Below are 19,697 nucleotides of genomic sequence, written 5' to 3'. Positions count from 1 at the left end.
TTCTCTCTGAGGGTCAGAATGCAGAATTATTTTTAGATAACAATTAGAAAATAGAAATGTAACATTTTATGATATTAAGTACTAGGATATTTGAGAATTAAAATAGTGTGTGCGTTCTAAATGTAAAATGATATTCTGGAATCGAAAAAGGACATTAATGGAAAAACTGGTGAAATCTAATAAAATCTATGGTTTATAGTTTTGTACCAGTGTTCTTAGTTTTAATAGATGTACTATAATTATGTGAGATATTAACATTAGGGGAAACTGGGTGAAGAGTGTATGGGAACTCTGTACTATCTTTACAACTCTTATGTAAATGTAAATTATTCCGAGATAAAAGGTTAGTAGTGATGGCTGTCACCTAAAATCCCAGTGCTTTCGGAGGCCAAGGTGGGAGGATTTCTTGAGGCCAGGAGTTTGAGGGAAACATAGCATGACCCTGTCTATACAAATAATAACAAAAATTACCCAGGTGTGATGGCATATACCTGTAGTCCCAGCTATTCAGGAGGCTAAGGCAGGAGAGAGGCAGGAGGATCACTTGAGCCCAGGAGTTTGAGGTTACAGTGAGCTGTGATCACACCACTGCATTCCAGCTGGGGTGACAGAGCAAGAATCTGTCTCTAAAAAATAAGTAAAAAGTTAAAACAGCGTACATCTCTACAACTAGCAAGATTATGAAGAAAAAAATAAACGAATATCACCAAAGTCAGGATTGTGATTATAGAGGGGCACATGAAGACTTCTGAGGTATTGGCAGTTTCCTGGGAAATGACTACACAAGTGTTCACTTGATACTTGCTTGTTAAACCATAGATCTGTTTCATGTACTTTTCTGAATGGATGTTATATGTCACAGTTCAGATTAGAAAATAATATGTATTATTTCCAGTTAGTAAGATTGCAGATCACTATGGGGAAACATTTGTTCCTAATGTCTATATTCCTTAATTAATTAAGAATTTGCAAAGAATATATTCTTTGGAGTGGTGATGAGATTTCAGCTATGAAGTGTTGCCTCTCTCATTCATGGTTTTGTATGCTTTGTTTAGGTAGAAACGTTGAAGCACAATGATCCTTTTGCTCCTGGTGGAACAGTTGTTGCAGCAAGCGATTCAGGTAAATAAATAATTTATCAACTTCATTGAACATTAAACATAACACTTTTTTTAAGATTCTTTTTTTCTTTGTCTCTAAATATATTTGTCCTGTTATTTATAGCTTTAAAATTATTGCATAATTATATCCAATTGTAATTTACCAATAATAAGCATTTGTATATCACTTTCTACTTGTCTTTCATTCTTTCATTTATTGTTCGTGTTGAATATTATACTAGAATATGAACTCTACCCAGTATCAGTAAACCAATAAAAATGTTTTGCTTTATAAAATGCTGTGTTGCTTGGCAGCTTCAAAGTCATCATTGACTGTTACGGATCTTGGTCTAAATTAAAAGATTAGTGGCTTCCAATAGAAAATGAAAATTGCTTTACAAATACAAATGGGTTCTGTTAATAATACAGAGAAAAGCTAAATGTTATTTTAACATGCAATCTTCATACTTCATTGATGGTATCTAATTTTTTATTTATTCTTTTAATAACTTTTTAAATAGTAATCTCATTTTAAACATAAACTGAGGACCAGAATATTAAGCAGTGTTCATCAAGATCATACAGTTTAATAGATTTGAACCAGGTAAAGCCAAGATTCAGTATTAGGTCTGACAAAATCAGAAAGCTTTTTCAACAAAGTAACTCTGCTTCTTTTCTACTCTTCATTTAAAACAAAACAGATAAACAGACCAGCTATCATTTGGGATGGGAGAGCAGAAAATCTGAGGAAAGTAAACTCAAATGTGTAAATACTCTAATATTATGCTGAAAATAGATGGCTTTATTTTTCTAGGTGAATATAGAGTGAGTTGTTCAGTGTACAAATGTATTAATTGTGACTAATTAAGGATTATGAACATAGAAAAAGAATAGTAGAAATGCCTTTACAGGAGCCTGGGCACGGTGGCTCACGCCTGTAATCCCAGCATTTTGGGAGACCAAGGCAGGTAGATCACTTGAGGTCGAGACCAGCCTGGCCAACATGGTGAAACCCCGTCTCCACTAAAAATACAAAAATTAGCCAGGTATGGTGGTGGGTGCCTATAATCCCAGCTACTTAGGAGGCTGAGGCAGGAGAATTGCTTGAACCCAGAAGGCGGAGGTTGCAGTGAGCCGAGATTGTGCCATTGCACGCCAGCCTGGGCAACAGAGTGAGACTCTGTCTCCAAAAAAAAGGCTGGCTGCAAAATACAGGTTGGGTTTCTTACAATGAACAAATTGTAACAAGATGAGATGTAGCAGAGTGCATTGTTTTCGGGTTGGAAATTAACTCCCAACATGAGTAGCGAGAGTGAGGAATACAAAAAGGAGATAGGTAGAAAATAAGATTTAATATAGGCTGGATATTGATTTAAACAGAAACTTAGAATGAGAGCAAACGAGACTTCTAAAAGGCTTATTGTATTAACAGTGGTTAAATTACATATTTTTTAAGTACATGCACTGTTTTTATACCCTCATTATTAAGCTGATTATATTGCGAGGGGTACTATAGAATTAAAAAGGATAACCTAAGAGAATAAAATGAAAGGTTAATACGTTTATGATTGCCCACACCAAGGAAATGGTAAGTGCCATAAGAGTTAATTAAACCAGCAGAGATTAAAGGAAGGGGAGATCACATTAAGGATAAATCATTAATGATATCAAAGTGGAATGTGGCTTTTGTGGTATGCCTTGAAAGCATGGGCTAGTATTTTAGCAGGTAAATATGGAAAGAGATTATGTGGAGCAGAAAGAACAATGTGAACAAGGAATGGAGGCAGAACATATAGGGCATATTCAAGGAAAAACTAACACATTTTTGCAAGAGCTATTTCTCTTTTTTTGCAAGATAGAGGAATAGTCAAGGCTGAAGTGGTAGGTTACAGTGTTACATTAAAGATTTCTAATACCTCTGTTGATCTTCTGCTTAAATTCCAGTTCCTAATTCATTTCCTGTAAAGTGGTAGAATAAATGACGATAACAGCCTAGGAGGGGGCTAAGATTTATCATTAATTATAATAATAATGGCTACTATTTATTGAACACTTGCAGAGTTCCAGCAGTCAACATGCTAATCATTTTTCTCTACTTGGTCCCATTTAATTCTCACAACAACTACATTAGATTATTTGTATTATGTTTATTGTACAGACAAGGAAAATCCAGGCGTGGAGAGATGAAACAATTTTCAGAAGGTTAAAGTAGTAGTATTAGATGTATCCAATTCAAATGAGGCCTCTGGTTTTCCACCTGCCTCTTTGGTCATTCTTTCTTAATCTCCTTTGTTGATATTTCCTCTTTTTCCTCAACCTCTTAATATTGTGTTGTCCCAAGTCTTAGTCCTTGGACCTCTTTTCTTTTTTATCTGTACTCCCTTGGGGGAACTCATCTGTGGCTTCAAATACTATCGATACACTGATCTATATCTCTAGTCACATCTCTTTACTGAACCCCAGGCTCATTTTTCCAGCTATTTATTTGGCATCTCCACTTGAATGTCTGATAGATATATCTAATGCATAAGTCTGACACAAAGCAGCTATTTTTCCTTCCTAAACCTGCTTTTCTTGGCACCTTCCACATCTTCATGGTTCATCTTTAATGGTGTCCAGGCCTAAAATCTTAGAATCATCCTTGGTTCTTCTTTTGCTCTTCCTCTGTCTCTAATCTGTCAGGAAATCTTATTGACTCTACCTTCAAATTATATCCAGTAAAAGCCTTACAGTGGCCTGCACTTTTTTAACAATATCTCATCATTATTCCCATTACTCACTCTGCTCCAGCCACACTGGTCTTCTTGCTGCTGCTCAAACAACAGACCCATGTTCTTTGGCCCTTTGCACTAGCCGTTCCCTCTTCCTAGGATGATCCTTCTCCATATGTTCACATGATAATCTCTATTACCTCTGACAAATCTTAATTCAGATATCACTTTCTCAGTGAAGCTTATTCTGGCCACTCTAACATTTACAAGTACCACTACCCAGCTCAGTGCTCCCACATTACTATTCTCTACTTTTCTTCTTTCATTATAACTTACTACTTTCCATCTTATTATATAAATTACTTTTATCTGTTTCCTTTTCATCCTGTTAGAAATTAAGCTCCAGAAGGAATTGAGATCTTGGTTTTCACTGATATAACCCAAGAACCTGAAAATACGCCTGGGCGTATGTTATTGAATGAAAAAATGAGCCAGCTGCTATTCTCAGAGAACATGTAATGGGAGTCTAGTGGGTAGATATTATTTATTTTGTTATGATAAGTAGTTTTTTTAATTGTGGTAAAATATACATAACATAAAGTTTGGTATTTTAACCTTTTTTAAATGTACAGTTCAGGAGCATTAAGTACATTCACGTTGTTGTGCAATCATCACCACCATCCATCTCAAGAACTTTTTTCATATTCCAGAACTGAAATTCTGTATCCATTAAATAATAACTCCCTATCCTCCCTCTCACCAATCCCTAACAACCATCATTACTACTCTGCATACTACATATAAGTGGAATCATAAAGTATTTGTATTTTGGTGATTGACTTATTTCATTTACCATAATGTCCTCAAGGTTCATCCACATTGTAGAATGTATCTGAATTTTTTACCTTTTTCAGGCTTAATCATATTCTATTGTGTGTATATACTGCATTTTGTTTATTTGTTCATTCATTAATGGACACTTAGTTGCCTTCACATTTTGTCTATGTGCATAATGCTACTGTGAATGTGAGGGTACAGATACCTGTTTGAGTCCCTGCTTTCAATTCTTTTGGGTATAATTCTAAAAGTAGAATTGCTGGATCATATGGTAATGCTGTTTTTAGTTTTTTGAGAAACGATCATACTATTCTCCGCAGCAGCCATACCATTTTATACACCAACCAACAGTTCACAGTAGTTCCAGTGTTTCCACGTCTTTGCCAACCCTTACTACTTTCTGTTTTATTATAGTAGGTATCCTAATGGGTGTGAAGTGGTATCTTATTGCTTTGATTTGTATTTCCCTAATGATTAGTATGTTGTGCATTTTTTTATATGCTTATTGGCCATTTATATGTCTTCTGTGGAGAAATATCTATTCAAGTCCTCTGCCCATTTCTAAATCAGGTTGTTTTTTGTTGAAATTTTTTTTTTTTTTTTTTTTTTTTTTTTGAGACAGAGTCTCCCTCTGTCGCCCAGCCTGGAGTGCAGTGGTGCAGTCTCGGCTCACTGCAAGCTCCGCCTCCCGGGTTTACACCGTTCTCCTGCCTTAGCCTCTCCGAGTAGCTGGGACTACAGGCGCCCGCCACCACGCCTGGCTAATTTTTTTTTTTTTTTGTATTTTTAGTAGAGACGGGGTTTCACCATGGTCTTGATCTCCTGACCTCGTGATCCGCCCACCTCGGCCTCCCAAAGTGCTGGGATTACAAGCTTGAGCCACCGTGCCCGGCCTTTGTTGAATTTTTTATATATCCTAGATATTAACCCCTTATCAGATAAATGATTTGCAAATATTTTCTCCCATCCTGTGGGTTACCTTTTCCTTCTGTTAATACTGTCTATTGGTGAACAAAAGTTTTTAATTTTGATGTAGCTCATTTTATCTATTGTGTTGTTGTTGCCTTTGCTTTTAGTGTTATAACCAAGAAAGCATTGCTAAATCCAATATCAGGAAGCATTTCCCCTATGAGTTTTATAGTTTTAGCTCTTACATTTAGGTATTTAATCCATTTTGAGTTAATTTTTGTATATGGTGTGAGGTAAGAGTCTAACTTCATTCATTTGCATATGGATATTCAGTTTTCCCATTATCTTTTCTTGTAAAGACCGTCCTTTTTCCATTGTTTGTTCTTGGCACGTTTGTTGAAAATCATTTGACCATATATGTGAGGGTTTATTTCTGGACTCTGTATTCTGTTCCATTGATCTATATGGTTTGTATTTATGCAGTTCCTCACTGTTTTAATGACTATAGCTTTGAAATAAGATTTGAAATCAGAAAGTTTGACTACCAACTTTGTTGTTCCTTTTTAAGACTGCTTTGGGCCGGGCACAGTGGCTCATGCATGTAATCCCAGCACTTTGGGAGGTCAAGGTGGGTGGATCGCCTGAACTCAGGAGTTCAAGACCAGCCTGGGCAACATAGTGAGACTCTGTCTCTACAAAAAAATGCAAAAATTAGCCAGGCATAGTAGCATGCACCTGTACTACTTAGGAAGTAGTACAGCTACTTAGGAAGCTGAGGTGAGAGGATCACTTGAGCTGAGGAGGCAGAGGTTGCAGTGAGCCAAGATCATGCCACTGCACTGTAGCCTGGGTGACAGAACCAGACCCTGTCTCAAAAAAAAAAAAGAAAGAAAAAGACTGCTTTGGCTATTCGGGTTCCTTGAGATTCCATGTGAATTTTAGGATGAATTTTTCTATTTCTGCCAAAAGAAAAAGTCATTGGGATTTTTGATAGGGATTGCATTGAATCTGTAGATCACTTTGGGTAATATTACCAACTTAACAATATTAAGTCTTCTAATCTGTGAACATGGGATGTCTTTCCATTTGTTTGTGTCTTTAATTTCTTTCAGAATGTATTGTAATTGTCAGTATACGAGTCCTCCTTGGTTAATTCCTAAGTATTTCATTCTTTTTGATGCTGTTGAAAATGGAATTGTTTTCTTAATTTCCTTTCCAGATTGTTCACTGTTGGTATATAGAAATATGACTGATTTTCATATGTTGATTTTTGTATCCTGCTACTGTGCCATATTCAACTATTAGTTCTAATAGTTTTTTGGTGGAATCTTTAGGGTTTTCTACATATAAGATCATGTTATTTGCAAACAGATTTTATTTCTTTGTTTTGAATCTGGATGCCTTTTATTTCTTTTTCTTGCTGAAGTGCTTTGGCTAGGACTTCCACTACTATATTGCAGGGGTCCCCAAACCCCAGGCCATGGACCAGTACCAGTCTGTGGCCTGTTAGGAACCAGGCTGCACAGCAGGAGGTGAGTGATGGGCAAGTGAGCAGTACCTAATGCCTGAGCTCCGCCTCCTGTCAGATCAGCAGCAGCATTAGATTCTCATAGGAGCTTGAACCTTATTGTGAAGTGCACATGTGAGGGATCTAGGTTGTGTGCTCCTTATGAGAATCTAACGCCTGATGATCTGAGGTGGAACAGTTTCATCCTGAAATCATTCCCCTCATCCCACACCCAAGTCCTAAAACAATTGTCTTCCACAAAACCGGTCCCTGGTGCCAAAAACGTTGGGAACTGCTGCTGTATTGAATAGAAGTGGTAGAAATGGTAACAGCAGGCATCCTTGTCTTGTTCCTTATTATAAAGAAATGGTTTCAGCCTGTCAAGATTGAGTGTGATATTTGCTGTTGGCTTTTCATATATGGCCTTTATTAAGTTGAGGTAGTTTCCTTCTATTCTTAGCTTGTTGAGTGTTTTTATCATGAAAGGGTTTTGAATTCTGTCAAATACTTTTGTTGCATCCATTGAAATGATTAGTGTTGTATTTTTCCCCTCGTTCTGTTAATGTGGTGTATTACACTGAATGATTTTTGTATGTTGAACCATTCTTATATTCCAGGAGTAAATCCCACTTGGACATGGTGTATAATCCTTTTAATGTGCTATTGAATTCTGTTGAGGATTTTTACAAAAATATTCATAAAGGATATTGATCTATAGTTTTCTTTTCTCATCTGTATGCCTTCATCTGGCTTTGATATCAGAGTAATACTGGCTTCACAGAATGAGTATGGAATTGTTCGTGCCTCTTCAATATTTTGGAAGAGTTTGAGGGAGATTGGTTTTGATTATACTTTAAATGTTTAGTAGAATTCACCCACGAAGTCATGTAATCGTGAACTTTTCTTTGTTGGGAGGTGTTTTGTTTTGTTAATTTTAAAAATAATGGTGGCCGGGCACAGTGGCTCAGGCCTGTAATCCCAGCAGTTTGGGAGGCTGAGGCGGGTGGATCACTTGAGGTCAGGAGTTCAAAACCAGCCTGGCCAACATGGTGAAACCCCGTCTCTACTAAAAATACAAAAATGAGCCGGGTGTGGTGGTGGGCGCCTGTCATCCCAGCTACTCAGGAGACTGAGGTAGGAGAATCTCTTGAGCCCGGGTTGTGGAGGTTGCAGTGAGCCAAGATTACACCACTGCACTCCAGCCTGGGCCACAAAGCGAGACTCCATCTCAAAAAAAAAAAAATTAAAAATATGGAATGCCACAAGAATTTGCATGCTATCCTTGCACAGGGGCCATGCTAACCTTCCCTGTATCTTTCTAGTTTTAGTATATGTGCTGCTAAAGTGAGCACTGTTGGAAGGTTTTTGATTACAGATTTGATCTCCTTATTAGTTATGAGTCAATTCAGATTTTCTGTGTTTTTGTGATTCAGTCTCCATAACTTGTGTTTCTCAGAATTTGTTCTTCTCATTTATACTATTCAGTTTGTTGATATATAATCGTACATAGCACTGTGTTAACAATCCTTTTTATTTCTGTGAAATTACTAGTAATGTCCCCTCTTTCATTTCTGATTTTAGTTATTGAGTCTCGTTTTCTTAGTCCATCTAGGAATGTCTATTTTGTTGATCTTTTGAAAGAACAAACTCTTGGTTCTGTTGATTTTCTCTATTTTTCTACTCTCTGTGTTGTCTCTGCTCCAATTTTTATTATTCATTTCTTTCTGCTAGCTTTGAGTTTAGCTTGCTTTTCTTTTTTTAGATCCTTTACAGTGTAAAGTTAGGTTGTTTATTTGAGCTCTTCTTTTTTAAGTATTTATAGTTAGAAGTTTATCTCAGCACAGCTTTTGCTGCTACATCCCGTTAGTTTTGGTAATGCTGTGTTTTCATTTTCATTTGTTTCAAGATATTTTCTAATTTTCTTTGTGATTTTTCTTTGACCAATTTGTTGAGTGTGATATTTAATTTCCACCTATTTGTAGGTCGTCTAGTTTTGCTTCTGCTATTAATTTTTAGTTTTATTCTGTTTTAATTGGAAGAGATACATTTATTTATTATTTTTATTTTGAGATACAGTCTCGTTCTGTCACCCAGGCTGGGGTGCAATAGCACGATCTCGGCTCACTGCAACCTCTGCCTCCCGGGTTCAAGCAATTCTCCTGCCTCAGCCTCACAAGTAGCTGGGACTACAGGCGCCCACCACCACGCCCATGTCATTTTTGTATTTTTAGTAGAGACGGGGTTTCACCATGTTGGCCAGGCTGGTCTCGAACTCCTGATCTCAAGGGACCTGCCCACCTCGGCCTCCCAAAGTGTTGGGATTACAGGCATGAGCCACCGCACCTGGCCGGAAGAGAGATTTTTATGATTTCAAATTTTTAAAATTCTTTAAGAGTTGTTCTATGGCCTAAAATATGTTCTATCTTGGAGAACATTAGATATGTACTTGAGAAAATGTGTATTCTGCTATTGTTGGGTGGAGTATTCTACATATATCTGTTAGGTCCAGTTGATCTAAAGTATTGTTCAGGTCCTCTCTCTCCTTATTGATCTTCTGTTTTATTCACATTGAAAGTGAGATATTGAAGTCTCCAGCTGTTACTGTAGAGCTGTCTGTTTCTCCCTTCAGTTCTGTCAGTGTTTAATGTATATATTTAAGAAGCATGTTTGGTGCATGTATGTTTATAAATGTTACATCATGTTGGTAAATTGACCCTTTCTTTATTGTATAATGTCCATCTTTGTCTCTTGTAACAGTTGTAGACTTAAAGTGTATTTTTTCTGATATTAAGATATCTCTGCTCTCTTGATATTCTATTTGCATGAAATATCTTTTTTCATCTTTTCCCTTTCAAACTGTATGTGTCCTTAGATCTAAAGTGAATCTCTCTTATACAGCATGTAGTTGTATTTTACATTTTTTTTCTGCCAGTTTGTGTCTTTTCATTAGAGAGTTTAATCCATTCACATTTAAAGTAATTACTGATAGGGAAGGACTTATTATTGTCATTTCGCTATTTGTTTCTGTATGTCCTATAGTTTTTTGTCCCTTATTTCCTCTGTTACTGTCTTCATTTATGTTTAGTTGATTTTTTTGTAGTGACATTTTTTATTCCCTCCTCATTTCCTTTTACTCTTTTCTGTGTTTCATGGAGATTACACAAAACATCCTACAGTTACAACAGTCTATTTTAAACTGATAAGACTTAATTTCAATTGGATTCAAAACCACTCCTTTACAGCTCCACCCCCCACTTTATGTGGTTGAAAGTCACAATTTACTTCTAAAGTTGAGTTGTGAGCCAATATTATAGTAATACTATTTTTTATATTTGTCCATATGTTGATATTTACCTTTATCAGAGAGAACTTTCTATTTTCATTTGGTGTCTAACATCCTTTCATTTCAACCTGAATGACTCCCTTTAGCATTTCTTTTTTTTCCTTTTTTTTTTGAGGCAGAGTTTTGCTCTTGTTGCCCAGGCTGGAGTGCAGTGACGCAATCTCAACTCACTGCAACGTCTGTCTCCTGGGTTCAGGCGATTCTCCTGCCTCAGCCTCGCTGGTAGCTGGGATTACAGGCGTCTACCAGCATGCCCGACTAATTTTTTTTTTTTTTTTTTCTGGAAACAGTCTCACTCCAGGCTGGAATGCAGTGGCAAGATCTTGGCTCACTGCATCCTCCCCCTACCGCTTCAGGTTGTTCTTCTGCCTCAGCCTTCCAAGTAGCTGGGACTACAGGCACGCACCACCATGCCCCACTAATTTTTGTATCTTTAGCAGAGATGGAGTCTCACCATGTTTGCCAGGCTGGTCTCGAACTCCTGACCTCAAGTGATCCGTCCACCTTGGCCTCCCAAAGTGCTGGGATTACAGGCATGAGCCACCACGCCCAGCCATGCCTCACTAATTTTTGTATTTTTAGTAGAGATGGGGTTTCACCATGTTGGCCAGGCTGGTCTCAAACTCCTGACCTTACGTGATCCACCCACCTTGGCCTCCGAAAGTGCTGGGATTATAGGCATGAGTCACGCTCCCAGCCCCTTTAGCATTTCTTATAGGGTAGGTCTAGTGGTAATGAACCATTTAGTTTTTGTTTATCTGGGAATATCTTAATTTCTCTCTTGTTTGTGAAGGACAGTTTACTAGATACAGAATTCTCAGTTGACAGGGTTTTCTTCTGAGCCCTTCAATATATTCCCCTACTCCCTTCAAGGTTTCTGCTGAGAAATTCACTGATAATTTTATTGAGGATCCTGGCCAGGCACTGTGGCTCATACCTGTAATCCCAACACTGTGGGAGACCGAGGCGGCAGGATCACTTGAGGTCAGGAGTTCGAGACTAGCCTGGCCAACATGATGAAACTCCATCTCTACTAAAAATACAAAAATTATCCGGGCGTGGTGGCTTGCACCTGTAGTCCTAGCTACTCCAGAGGCTGAGGCGGGAGTAAGCCAATCACTTGAACCCGGGAGGCAGAGGTTGCAGTAAGCCGAGATGGCGCCATTGCACTCCATCCAGAGTGACAGAACGAGACTCCATCCAAAAAAAAAAAAAAAATTATTGAGGATCCCTTGTGCATGATGAGTCAGTTTTCTCTCACTGCTTTCACAGTGCTCTCTTTGTTTCTGTCTTTCAGCAGTTTGATTATAATGTAACTCTGTATAGGACTCTTTGAGTGTATCCTACGTGGAGTTTATTGACCTTTTTATCTATCCGTGTCTTCCCTCAAAGTTGGGGAGTTTTGGCCATTATTTCTTCAAATAAGCTCTCTGCCTCTTTCTTTCCGGTATAAAGATTAGTGTGGGGGTGTCTCCATTGTTCCTTTCTTTTCCCCTCAAACTTAGAGCTGGAAGAAACCTTAGACATCCTGTGGGCCAGAATTTCATATTACCTTCCACAAAATTAGCTTCCAGAGAGGTCTTCAGGAAGTTGGCAAATTTTAGTTACGTATTTTTAAAGTGTCTTTGAACTTTTAAGAACTACATCTCATTAAGTATATGTATTCTTATATATTATTATCCAAATTTTAACAAATTGGAGTGCACTGGTGCTTTAAAGTGCCGTCAGCTACTCTAAGAATGTAACATTCTTGTTTTAAAATGTGTATCTTATAACTCCTTCCTTGGATGAATTAGATTTTTTTAGATGGAGAAACCAAAATCAAGTACAGCCATACACCTTGGAGACATTATGGTTTTGTTTTGTTTTAGGAACCCAGGCTGGTCTCGAACTCCTGGGCTCAAGCAGTCCTCCCACCTCAGTCTCCTAAAGTGCTAGGATTACAGGCGTGAGCTGCTGCACCTGGCCCAGCATGGGTTCTTTTCCATACCACCACAATAAAGCAAATATTGCAATAAAAGAAGTCACATATAAAAGTTATGTTTTCACTATACTCTGGTCTATTAAGCGTGCAGTAACATGTCTAAAAAATGCACGTCTTAATTAGAAAATGCTTCATTGCTAAAAAAAAAAAAAAAAGTGCTAATGATCGGGCACGGTGGCTCACGCCTGTAATCCCAGCACTTTGGGAGGCTGGAGTGGGTGGATCACCTGAGGTCAGGAGTTCGAGACTAGCCTGCACAACATGGTGAAACCACGTCTGTACTAAAAATACAAAAAATTAGCCAGGCGTGGTGGCGGGTGCCTGTAATCCCAGCTACTTGAGAGGCTGAGGCAGGAGAATCACTTGAACCGGGGAGGCTGAGGTTCAAGCCTCAGTGGCAGTGAACTGAGATGGTGCCATTACACTCCAGCCTGGGCAACAAGAGCAAAACTCCATCTCAAAAAAAAAAAAAAAAAATGGTAATGATTATTTGAGCCTTCAACAAATTGTAATCTTCTTGGTGGTGGAGGATCTTGCCTCGATAGTGGTGGCTGCCGACTGATCAAGGTGTTAGCTGCTGAAGGTTGGGGTGCCTGTGGCAATTTCTTAAAGTAATACTGAAGTTTGCCACATCAATTGACTCTTTCTTTCCTGTACAATTTCTTTTAGCATGTGATACTGTTCGATAGCCTTTTACCCACACAAGGTACTCTTTGAAAATTAGTATCAGTCCTTTCAGATCCTGCCACTGCTTCATGAACTAAATTTATGTAATATTCTAAATCCATTGTTCTCATTTCAGCAATGTTCACAGCATCTTCACCAGGAGTACATTCTATCTCAAGAAATCACTTTCTTTGCTTATCTGTAGAAGCAACTCCTCTTTGGTTCCAGTTTTACCATGAGATTGCAGCAATTCAGTCGCATCTTCAGGCTCTACTTATAATTGAAGTTCCCTTGCTAATTTGTACCACATCTGCAGTTACTTCCTCCACTGAAGTCTTGAATCCATCAGTAATCCATGACGGTTGGATGTAACTTCTTTCAAAGTCCTCTTACTATTGCTATTTTCACCTCCTTCCATGAGTCACACTGTTTTTGTTTTGTTTTGTTTGAGACAGAGTTTCACTCTTTGTTGCCCAGGCTGGAGTGCAATGGAGCTATCTCGGCTCATTGCAACTTCCGCCTCTCGGGTTCAAATGATTTTCCTGCCTCAGCCTCCCAAGTAGCTGGGATTACAGGCACCCGCCACCACGCTCAGCTAATTTTTTGTATTTTTAGTAGAGACAGGGTTTCACTATGTTGGCCAGGCTGGTCTTGAACTGCTGACCTCAGGCGATCCACCCCGCCTCAGCCTCCCAGAGTGCTGGGATTACAAGCGTGAGCCACCACACCAGGCCTGAGTCACACTGTTCTTAATAGCATCTAGAATGGTGAATCCTTTCCAGGAGGTTTTCAGTGTACTTTGCCCAAATCCATCAGAGGAATGGCTGTCTATGCAGCTATAGCCTTATAAAGTGTATTTCTTAAATAATAAAACTAGAAAGTCAAAATTACTCCTTGATTTGCAAGAATTACTGCCTGGCTGCAAGAATGGATGTTGTGTTAGCAGGCATGAAAACAACATTCATCTCCTTATACATCTTCCTCAGAGCTCTGGGTGACTTAGGTGCATTGTCAGTGAGCAGATTTTTGGGTTTTTTTGTTTGTTTGTTTCTTTTGAAACAGTCTTCCTCTGTTGCCCAGACTGGAGCACAGTGGTGCAATCTCAGCTCACCACAACCTCTGCCTCCCAGGTTCCAGCAATTCTCCTACCTCAGCCTCCCAAGTAGCTGGGACTACAGGCACATGCCACCACACACAGCTAATTTTTGTATTTTTAGTAGAGACAGGGTTTCACCATGTTGGCCAGGCTGGTCTCAAACTCCTGACCTCAAGTGATCTGCCCACCTTGGCCTCCAAAAGTGCTGGGATTACAGACTTGAGCCACCGTGCCCAGCCTAGCAGGAGTATTTTGAAAGAAATCTCTTATCTGAGCAGTGGGTCCCAACAATGGGCTTAAAATATTCAGTAAAACATGCCGTAAACAGCTATGCTGTCATCCAGGCTTTGTTATTTTATTTCTACTGTCAATTTATCTTAATTCATAAGGGCCTTAGGATTTTCAGAATGGTCAATGAGCATTGGCTTCAACTTAAAAGTCGCCACAGCTGCATTAGCCCCATAGGAGACTCAACCTGTCCTTTGATGCTTCGAAGCCAGACACTGACTTCTCTTTAGCTATGACAGTTGTAGATGGCATTTTCTTCCAGGAGAAGACTGTTTTGTCTACATTGAAAATCTGTTGTTTAGTGTAGCCACCTTTATAGATCAATTATCTAAGCTAGACTTCTGGATAACTTGCTGCAACTTCTGTATTAGTACTTGCTAAGTTTGTTTTCCTTCTTTTTAAAATCCTTTTGTTTGTGAAATGAAGAATGGACTTTTTTTCAGTTCCTATGGTTAAGTTGGCAAACCTGTTCTCGCCCTGTTTATGTATTTATGTTGATTTGTTTGTTTTGTTTTGTTTTTAGTTACAACAACATAAATCTTTTCCTACATTGTCTTCTTAAATGTAATTCCACTTGACGTGAAAACTTTTAATTATGAGAATATGGAGAAGGAGAATTAGTTATTATTATATAGGTCATTCAGGTCAGTGGTTCCTAAATATCTTTTAAACTTTATATGGGGAAAAAGAGATAATGTATGTAGGTTTTTAATGTATTTATTTAAGTAGTTTACTTGTTCATAAAATCCCAACTTCGGGAAACTACTGAGATTCCAAGAGGTGATGTTACATACTCAAGTCACAAACACAAGACATTTACCCACCTTACTGGTACCCTTATGACCTTATTATTTTCTTCCACTAGGTAGAATTCCACCAGGCAAAAAGATTGATCCTACAGAACAGGGGAATTGTTAAACTTTCAAAATAAATAAAAACATACCAGTAAATTTTTGTTCTTAAATGTTATATGATATATAACTCTACTCCAACCTCTAAAATATACTTGTTATGATAGGGATAGAAGTATATTAGATATTTTATGGCTGGGTGAGGTGGCTTACACCTGTAATTCCAGCACTTTGGGAGGCTGAGGCAGACAGGAGTTTGAGACTAGCCTGGCCAATATGGTGAAACCCCATCTCTACTAAAAATTCAAAAATTAGCTGGGCATGGTGGCATGCACCTGTAATTCCAGCTACTTGGGAGGCCGAGGCAGGAGAATCTCTTGAACCTGGGAGATGGAGGTTGCAGTGAGCCGAGATCGTGCCACTGCACTCCAGCCTGGGTGACAAAGTGAGACTCCATCTCAATAAAGGTATGTTAAATATTTTACCTCACATTGGGATCTTGTTAGCATTTGCTTCTGGTGAATAGACACATTGCAGACTGTGAAAGAAAACTAAGGAAAGCAAATTTAGAATACTTTACTGTTTTTTGTGTTGTTTTGTTTTGGAGACAGAGTTTTGCTCTTGTCGCCTGGGCTGGAGTGCGATGGCGCAATCTCAGCTCACTGCAACCTCCGCCTCCCGGGTTCAAGCGATTCTCCTGCCTCACCCTTCCGAGTAGCCGAGATTACAGGCACCCGCCACCACGCCTGGCTAATTTTTGTATTTTTAGTAAAGACTTTGGCCAGGCTGGTCTCGAACTCCTGACCTCAGGTGATCCACCCGCCTTAGCCTCCCAAAGTGCTGGGATTACAGGCGTGAGCAACCGTACCCGGCAGGATACTTACTTTCTACATGTACTTAATAAAAATTATTTTTCCATTTTATTGTGAGATTAGTTTAAGTGCCAGAAATTTTTTTGTGTGGAATATTTTACTAACTCCTGACAGAAAATGCAGAACTTCCCAACTGTTAATTAAATCTTATAACATCCTGAGGATATAGAAGGGAGCTCATGATCTCCCTAGAGCATCTTTGACTCCAGCAGGAGTAAAATACCCAGTAGGTTTTCCTTTTTACAGGCAATGACTCAGGCTAAACGTATATATGTTCATGTATTTACTTAGCCTCCGCTTTCATATTTCTTCTCTTAATTTTCATCATTTCCAAAAACCACAAGCTGTGACTGTCCTTCAAGTTCACTTAATTTTTTTTTTTTTTTTTTTTTTTGGAGACGGAGTCTTGCTCTGTTCACCCAGGCTGGAGTGCAGTGGTGCAATCTTGGCTGACTGTGACCTCCATCTCCTGGGTTCAAGTGATTCTCCTGCCTCAGCCTCCTGAGTAGCTGAGATTACAGGCGTGCACCACCACGCCTGGCTAATTTTTGTATTTTTAGTAGAGACACGGTTTCACACTATTGGCCAGGCTGGTCTCGAACTCCTGACCTCAAGCCATTTAATTGTGTCTTTCACGGTAAATAATATATGGAACTGGATCCCAAATCCTGAGAATGCCAGAACTACAAGTCCAAAACATGATGCACTATTCTCAGCAGAGTTCAGAAGGGTCAGAACTCAAGGTGTTATGAGGCCGAGAACATAAATTCGTGCATTCCATTTAGCAGCCCCCATGAGACCAGAAATAGACCCCATGAGTCTGAAGATGGGGATAATTCAACTCCTGGTTTTATAGATAAAAGAATGAGGAGTACCAAAAATGTTATGTTGAAATCTCTTCATTTTTCTCATACAGTCTGAAGCCTGAGCTATCTTATCCTCAACTCATAGCAGCTAATGCTGCAGTTTAGGTTTGAGATCAGTCCCTCTATCCATTCAACAGCGACCCGAGGCATAGAGCTCTAATCAGGACACTTTTTAAAAAGAACCTTCTAGTGACATACTGATTTTAGTTTATAAGATTTTAATTTACAAATTTAAAAAGCTACATCTTTAACTTTTTCTCCTTTTTCTTTTCTTTCTTCACATCACTCTTTTCCTTATCTATATCTTACTCTTTGTCATCTTTTCTCTCCTTTTTGCTCCCTTCTGTTTCCTGCCCTTCTTTCTTCTCTACATCTTGATTGGCAATCTTGTTGTTGATGAAGTTGTGCAGGGCAACTATGGAATGCGTCAGGGAGGCAAAGTACCCCGCCGCCATTTGGTTGTTGGTCTTCAGGTACAAGGCCTTGACAGACTGCTGCAGGCTGATGTGTGGCAGCAAATTGAAGACTTCCTGCAGCTGATGATCTGGTGGTTGATTGGCAGCTTGCCTGTGGCTGTTTTTTCCAGGTAGCTCCTGATATCCAGAAGCTTGGAGTTCAGTCTCCTCAAACCATGGACCTCTTTGTGATCAGCTGGGAAAGACTGTCCACTGTAGCATCTTTGATGTCTTGTAACAAGTGTTCAGCTCCAGCTGCCTCAGCTTCCTCTGTTCCAGTTTCATTAGCCGCATGCTCAAATGTTTTTGAGGTTGAAGTGCCATCATCATGGACTTCTCTCACTGAAATATATGCTTCTGTGGGCAGCCTCAGATCCTTTAGTTTCAGTCAGTAATACCAGTACTGAGTTAGGTTAGTGTCTTGTCTTGAGTTCATTGATGGCAATGTTATTCTTGTGTAGTTGAGGGCCTGTGTGGTACCACCCAACTATTCTTTGGCATTAATTTTCTTGAACATTCCATACATATTTTCCAAATAATCATGGTCTAAAAACCAGACAGAATGATTTTTGTCATCTTCATCAAAAGGGACTCCAGAACTGTTGGATACATCAAGTACTTTTGTCTGCCATGACCCCAAAAGCACACCAACAATGCACTTCTGGTTTCCAACCTTGCTGATTCGGTTGAAATGATCCACCACACTGAGCAGCACCGGAAGGTGGACCACTGCCTTCCTCACTGCCAGCTCTGACATCTTGACACACACCGCCCACTAGGCCTAGCTCCCTGCAACCCACAAACTCCAGCAGTAGCAGCAACTTCTGTGAAGACTACTTAATTTTTTAATGAAAAAAATGTGTGTTCATGGGCAGGTATGAATTTATGTATAGTCATGCACTGCTTATTGATGGGAAAATGTGAGAAATGTGTGGTTAGGGGAACATCAGAAAGTATACTGACACAACCTAGATGGTGTAGCTTACTACACACCTAGGCTATTTGTCATATAGCCTGTTGCTCCTAGGCTACAAACTTGTACACCCTTGAATACTATACTGAATACTGTAGGCAGTTGTAACACAATAGTAAGTGTTTATTTATCTGAACATATCTAAACATAGAGTAAAAATTCAGTATAGAAAATAGAAATGGTACACCTGTATAGGACACTTAACCATGAACGGAGCTTGTGGGGCTGGAAGTTGCTCTGGGTGAGTCAGTGAGTCAAGTAATCAGTGAACGTAAAGGCCTAAGACATCACTGTACACTGTTGTAAACTTTATAGACACTGTACACTTACACTACACTAAATTTATAAAAAACATTTTTCTTCGATAATAAATTAACCTTATCTTACTGTAACTTTCAACTTTGTAAAACTTTAAAAATTTTTTGAACTTTTGACTCTTGTAATAAACCCTTAGTTTAAAACACTATACAGCTGTACAAAAATATTTTCTTTCTGTATATCTAAACTTTACCTACTTTTAAATTTTTTTTTTCTTTGTTTTTTTACCTTTTAAACTTTTTTCTTAAAAGTAAGATGCAAAAGAGAAAAAAGAAGGAAAAAAAAATTAATACACAAACACACATGAGCCTAGGCCTTCACGGGGTCAGGACCATCAATATCACCGTCTTCCACCTCCACATCTTGTCTCACTAGAAAGTCTTTGGGGGCAATCAAACACGTGAAGCTGTCATCTCTTGTGATAACAATGCCTTCTTCTGGTATATCTCCTGAAGGACCTGCCTGAGGCTGTTTTGCAATTAACTTATTTTTTGTATAAGTAGAAGGCATACACTCTAAAATAACGATTGGCCGGGCACAGTGGCTCACACCTGTAATCCCAGCACTTTGAGAGGCCACGGTGGGTGGATCACCTGAGGTCAGGAGTTTGAGACCAGCCTGGTCAACATGGTGAAACTCAATTTCTACTAAAAAATACAAAAAAATTTAGCTGGGTGTGCTGGCACATACCTGTGATGCCAGCTACTTGGAGGCTGAGGCACAGGATCGCTTGAACCCGGGAGGCGGAGGTTGCAGTGAGATGAGATCGCACCACTGCACTCCAGCCTGGGCAACAGACCAAGATTCCATCTCAAAAAAAAAAAACAAAATAGGGCCGGGCGCAGTGGCTCACGCTTGTAATCCCAGCACTTTGGGAGGCCGAGGTGGGCGGATCACGAGGTCAGGAGATCGAGACCATCC

General features: G+C 39.1%; 1 protein-coding gene, 1 non-coding gene and 1 pseudogene across 2 annotated transcripts in view; 1 reads left to right on the top strand and 2 right to left on the bottom strand.

Annotated features, from left to right (window-relative positions):
• The window catches only part of EPS15 (epidermal growth factor receptor pathway substrate 15), a 165,165-nt gene that overhangs the window by 128,440 nt on the left and 17,028 nt on the right, over positions 1–19,697 (top strand). Inside the window, exon 21 of the mRNA XM_003258990.3 lies at positions 1,056–1,122. Coding sequence (XP_003259038.2) covers positions 1,056–1,122 — 67 coding nt within the window. The remainder of the gene's footprint in view (positions 1–1,055; positions 1,123–19,697) is intronic.
• On the bottom strand, positions 8,310–8,416 carry LOC115837718. The gene has a single exon (XR_004032777.1). It is a non-coding gene; the product is annotated as a U6 spliceosomal RNA (small nuclear RNA).
• On the bottom strand, positions 17,270–18,482 carry LOC105740558 (annotated as a pseudogene).

This window comes from Nomascus leucogenys, chromosome 12 (assembly GCF_006542625.1).
Source record: "Nomascus leucogenys isolate Asia chromosome 12, Asia_NLE_v1, whole genome shotgun sequence".
Classification (NCBI taxonomy): domain Eukaryota; kingdom Metazoa; phylum Chordata; class Mammalia; order Primates; family Hylobatidae; genus Nomascus; species Nomascus leucogenys.
Note: the sequence above shows the minus strand (reverse complement) of the source record. Positions and strands in the feature narration are given on the sequence as shown.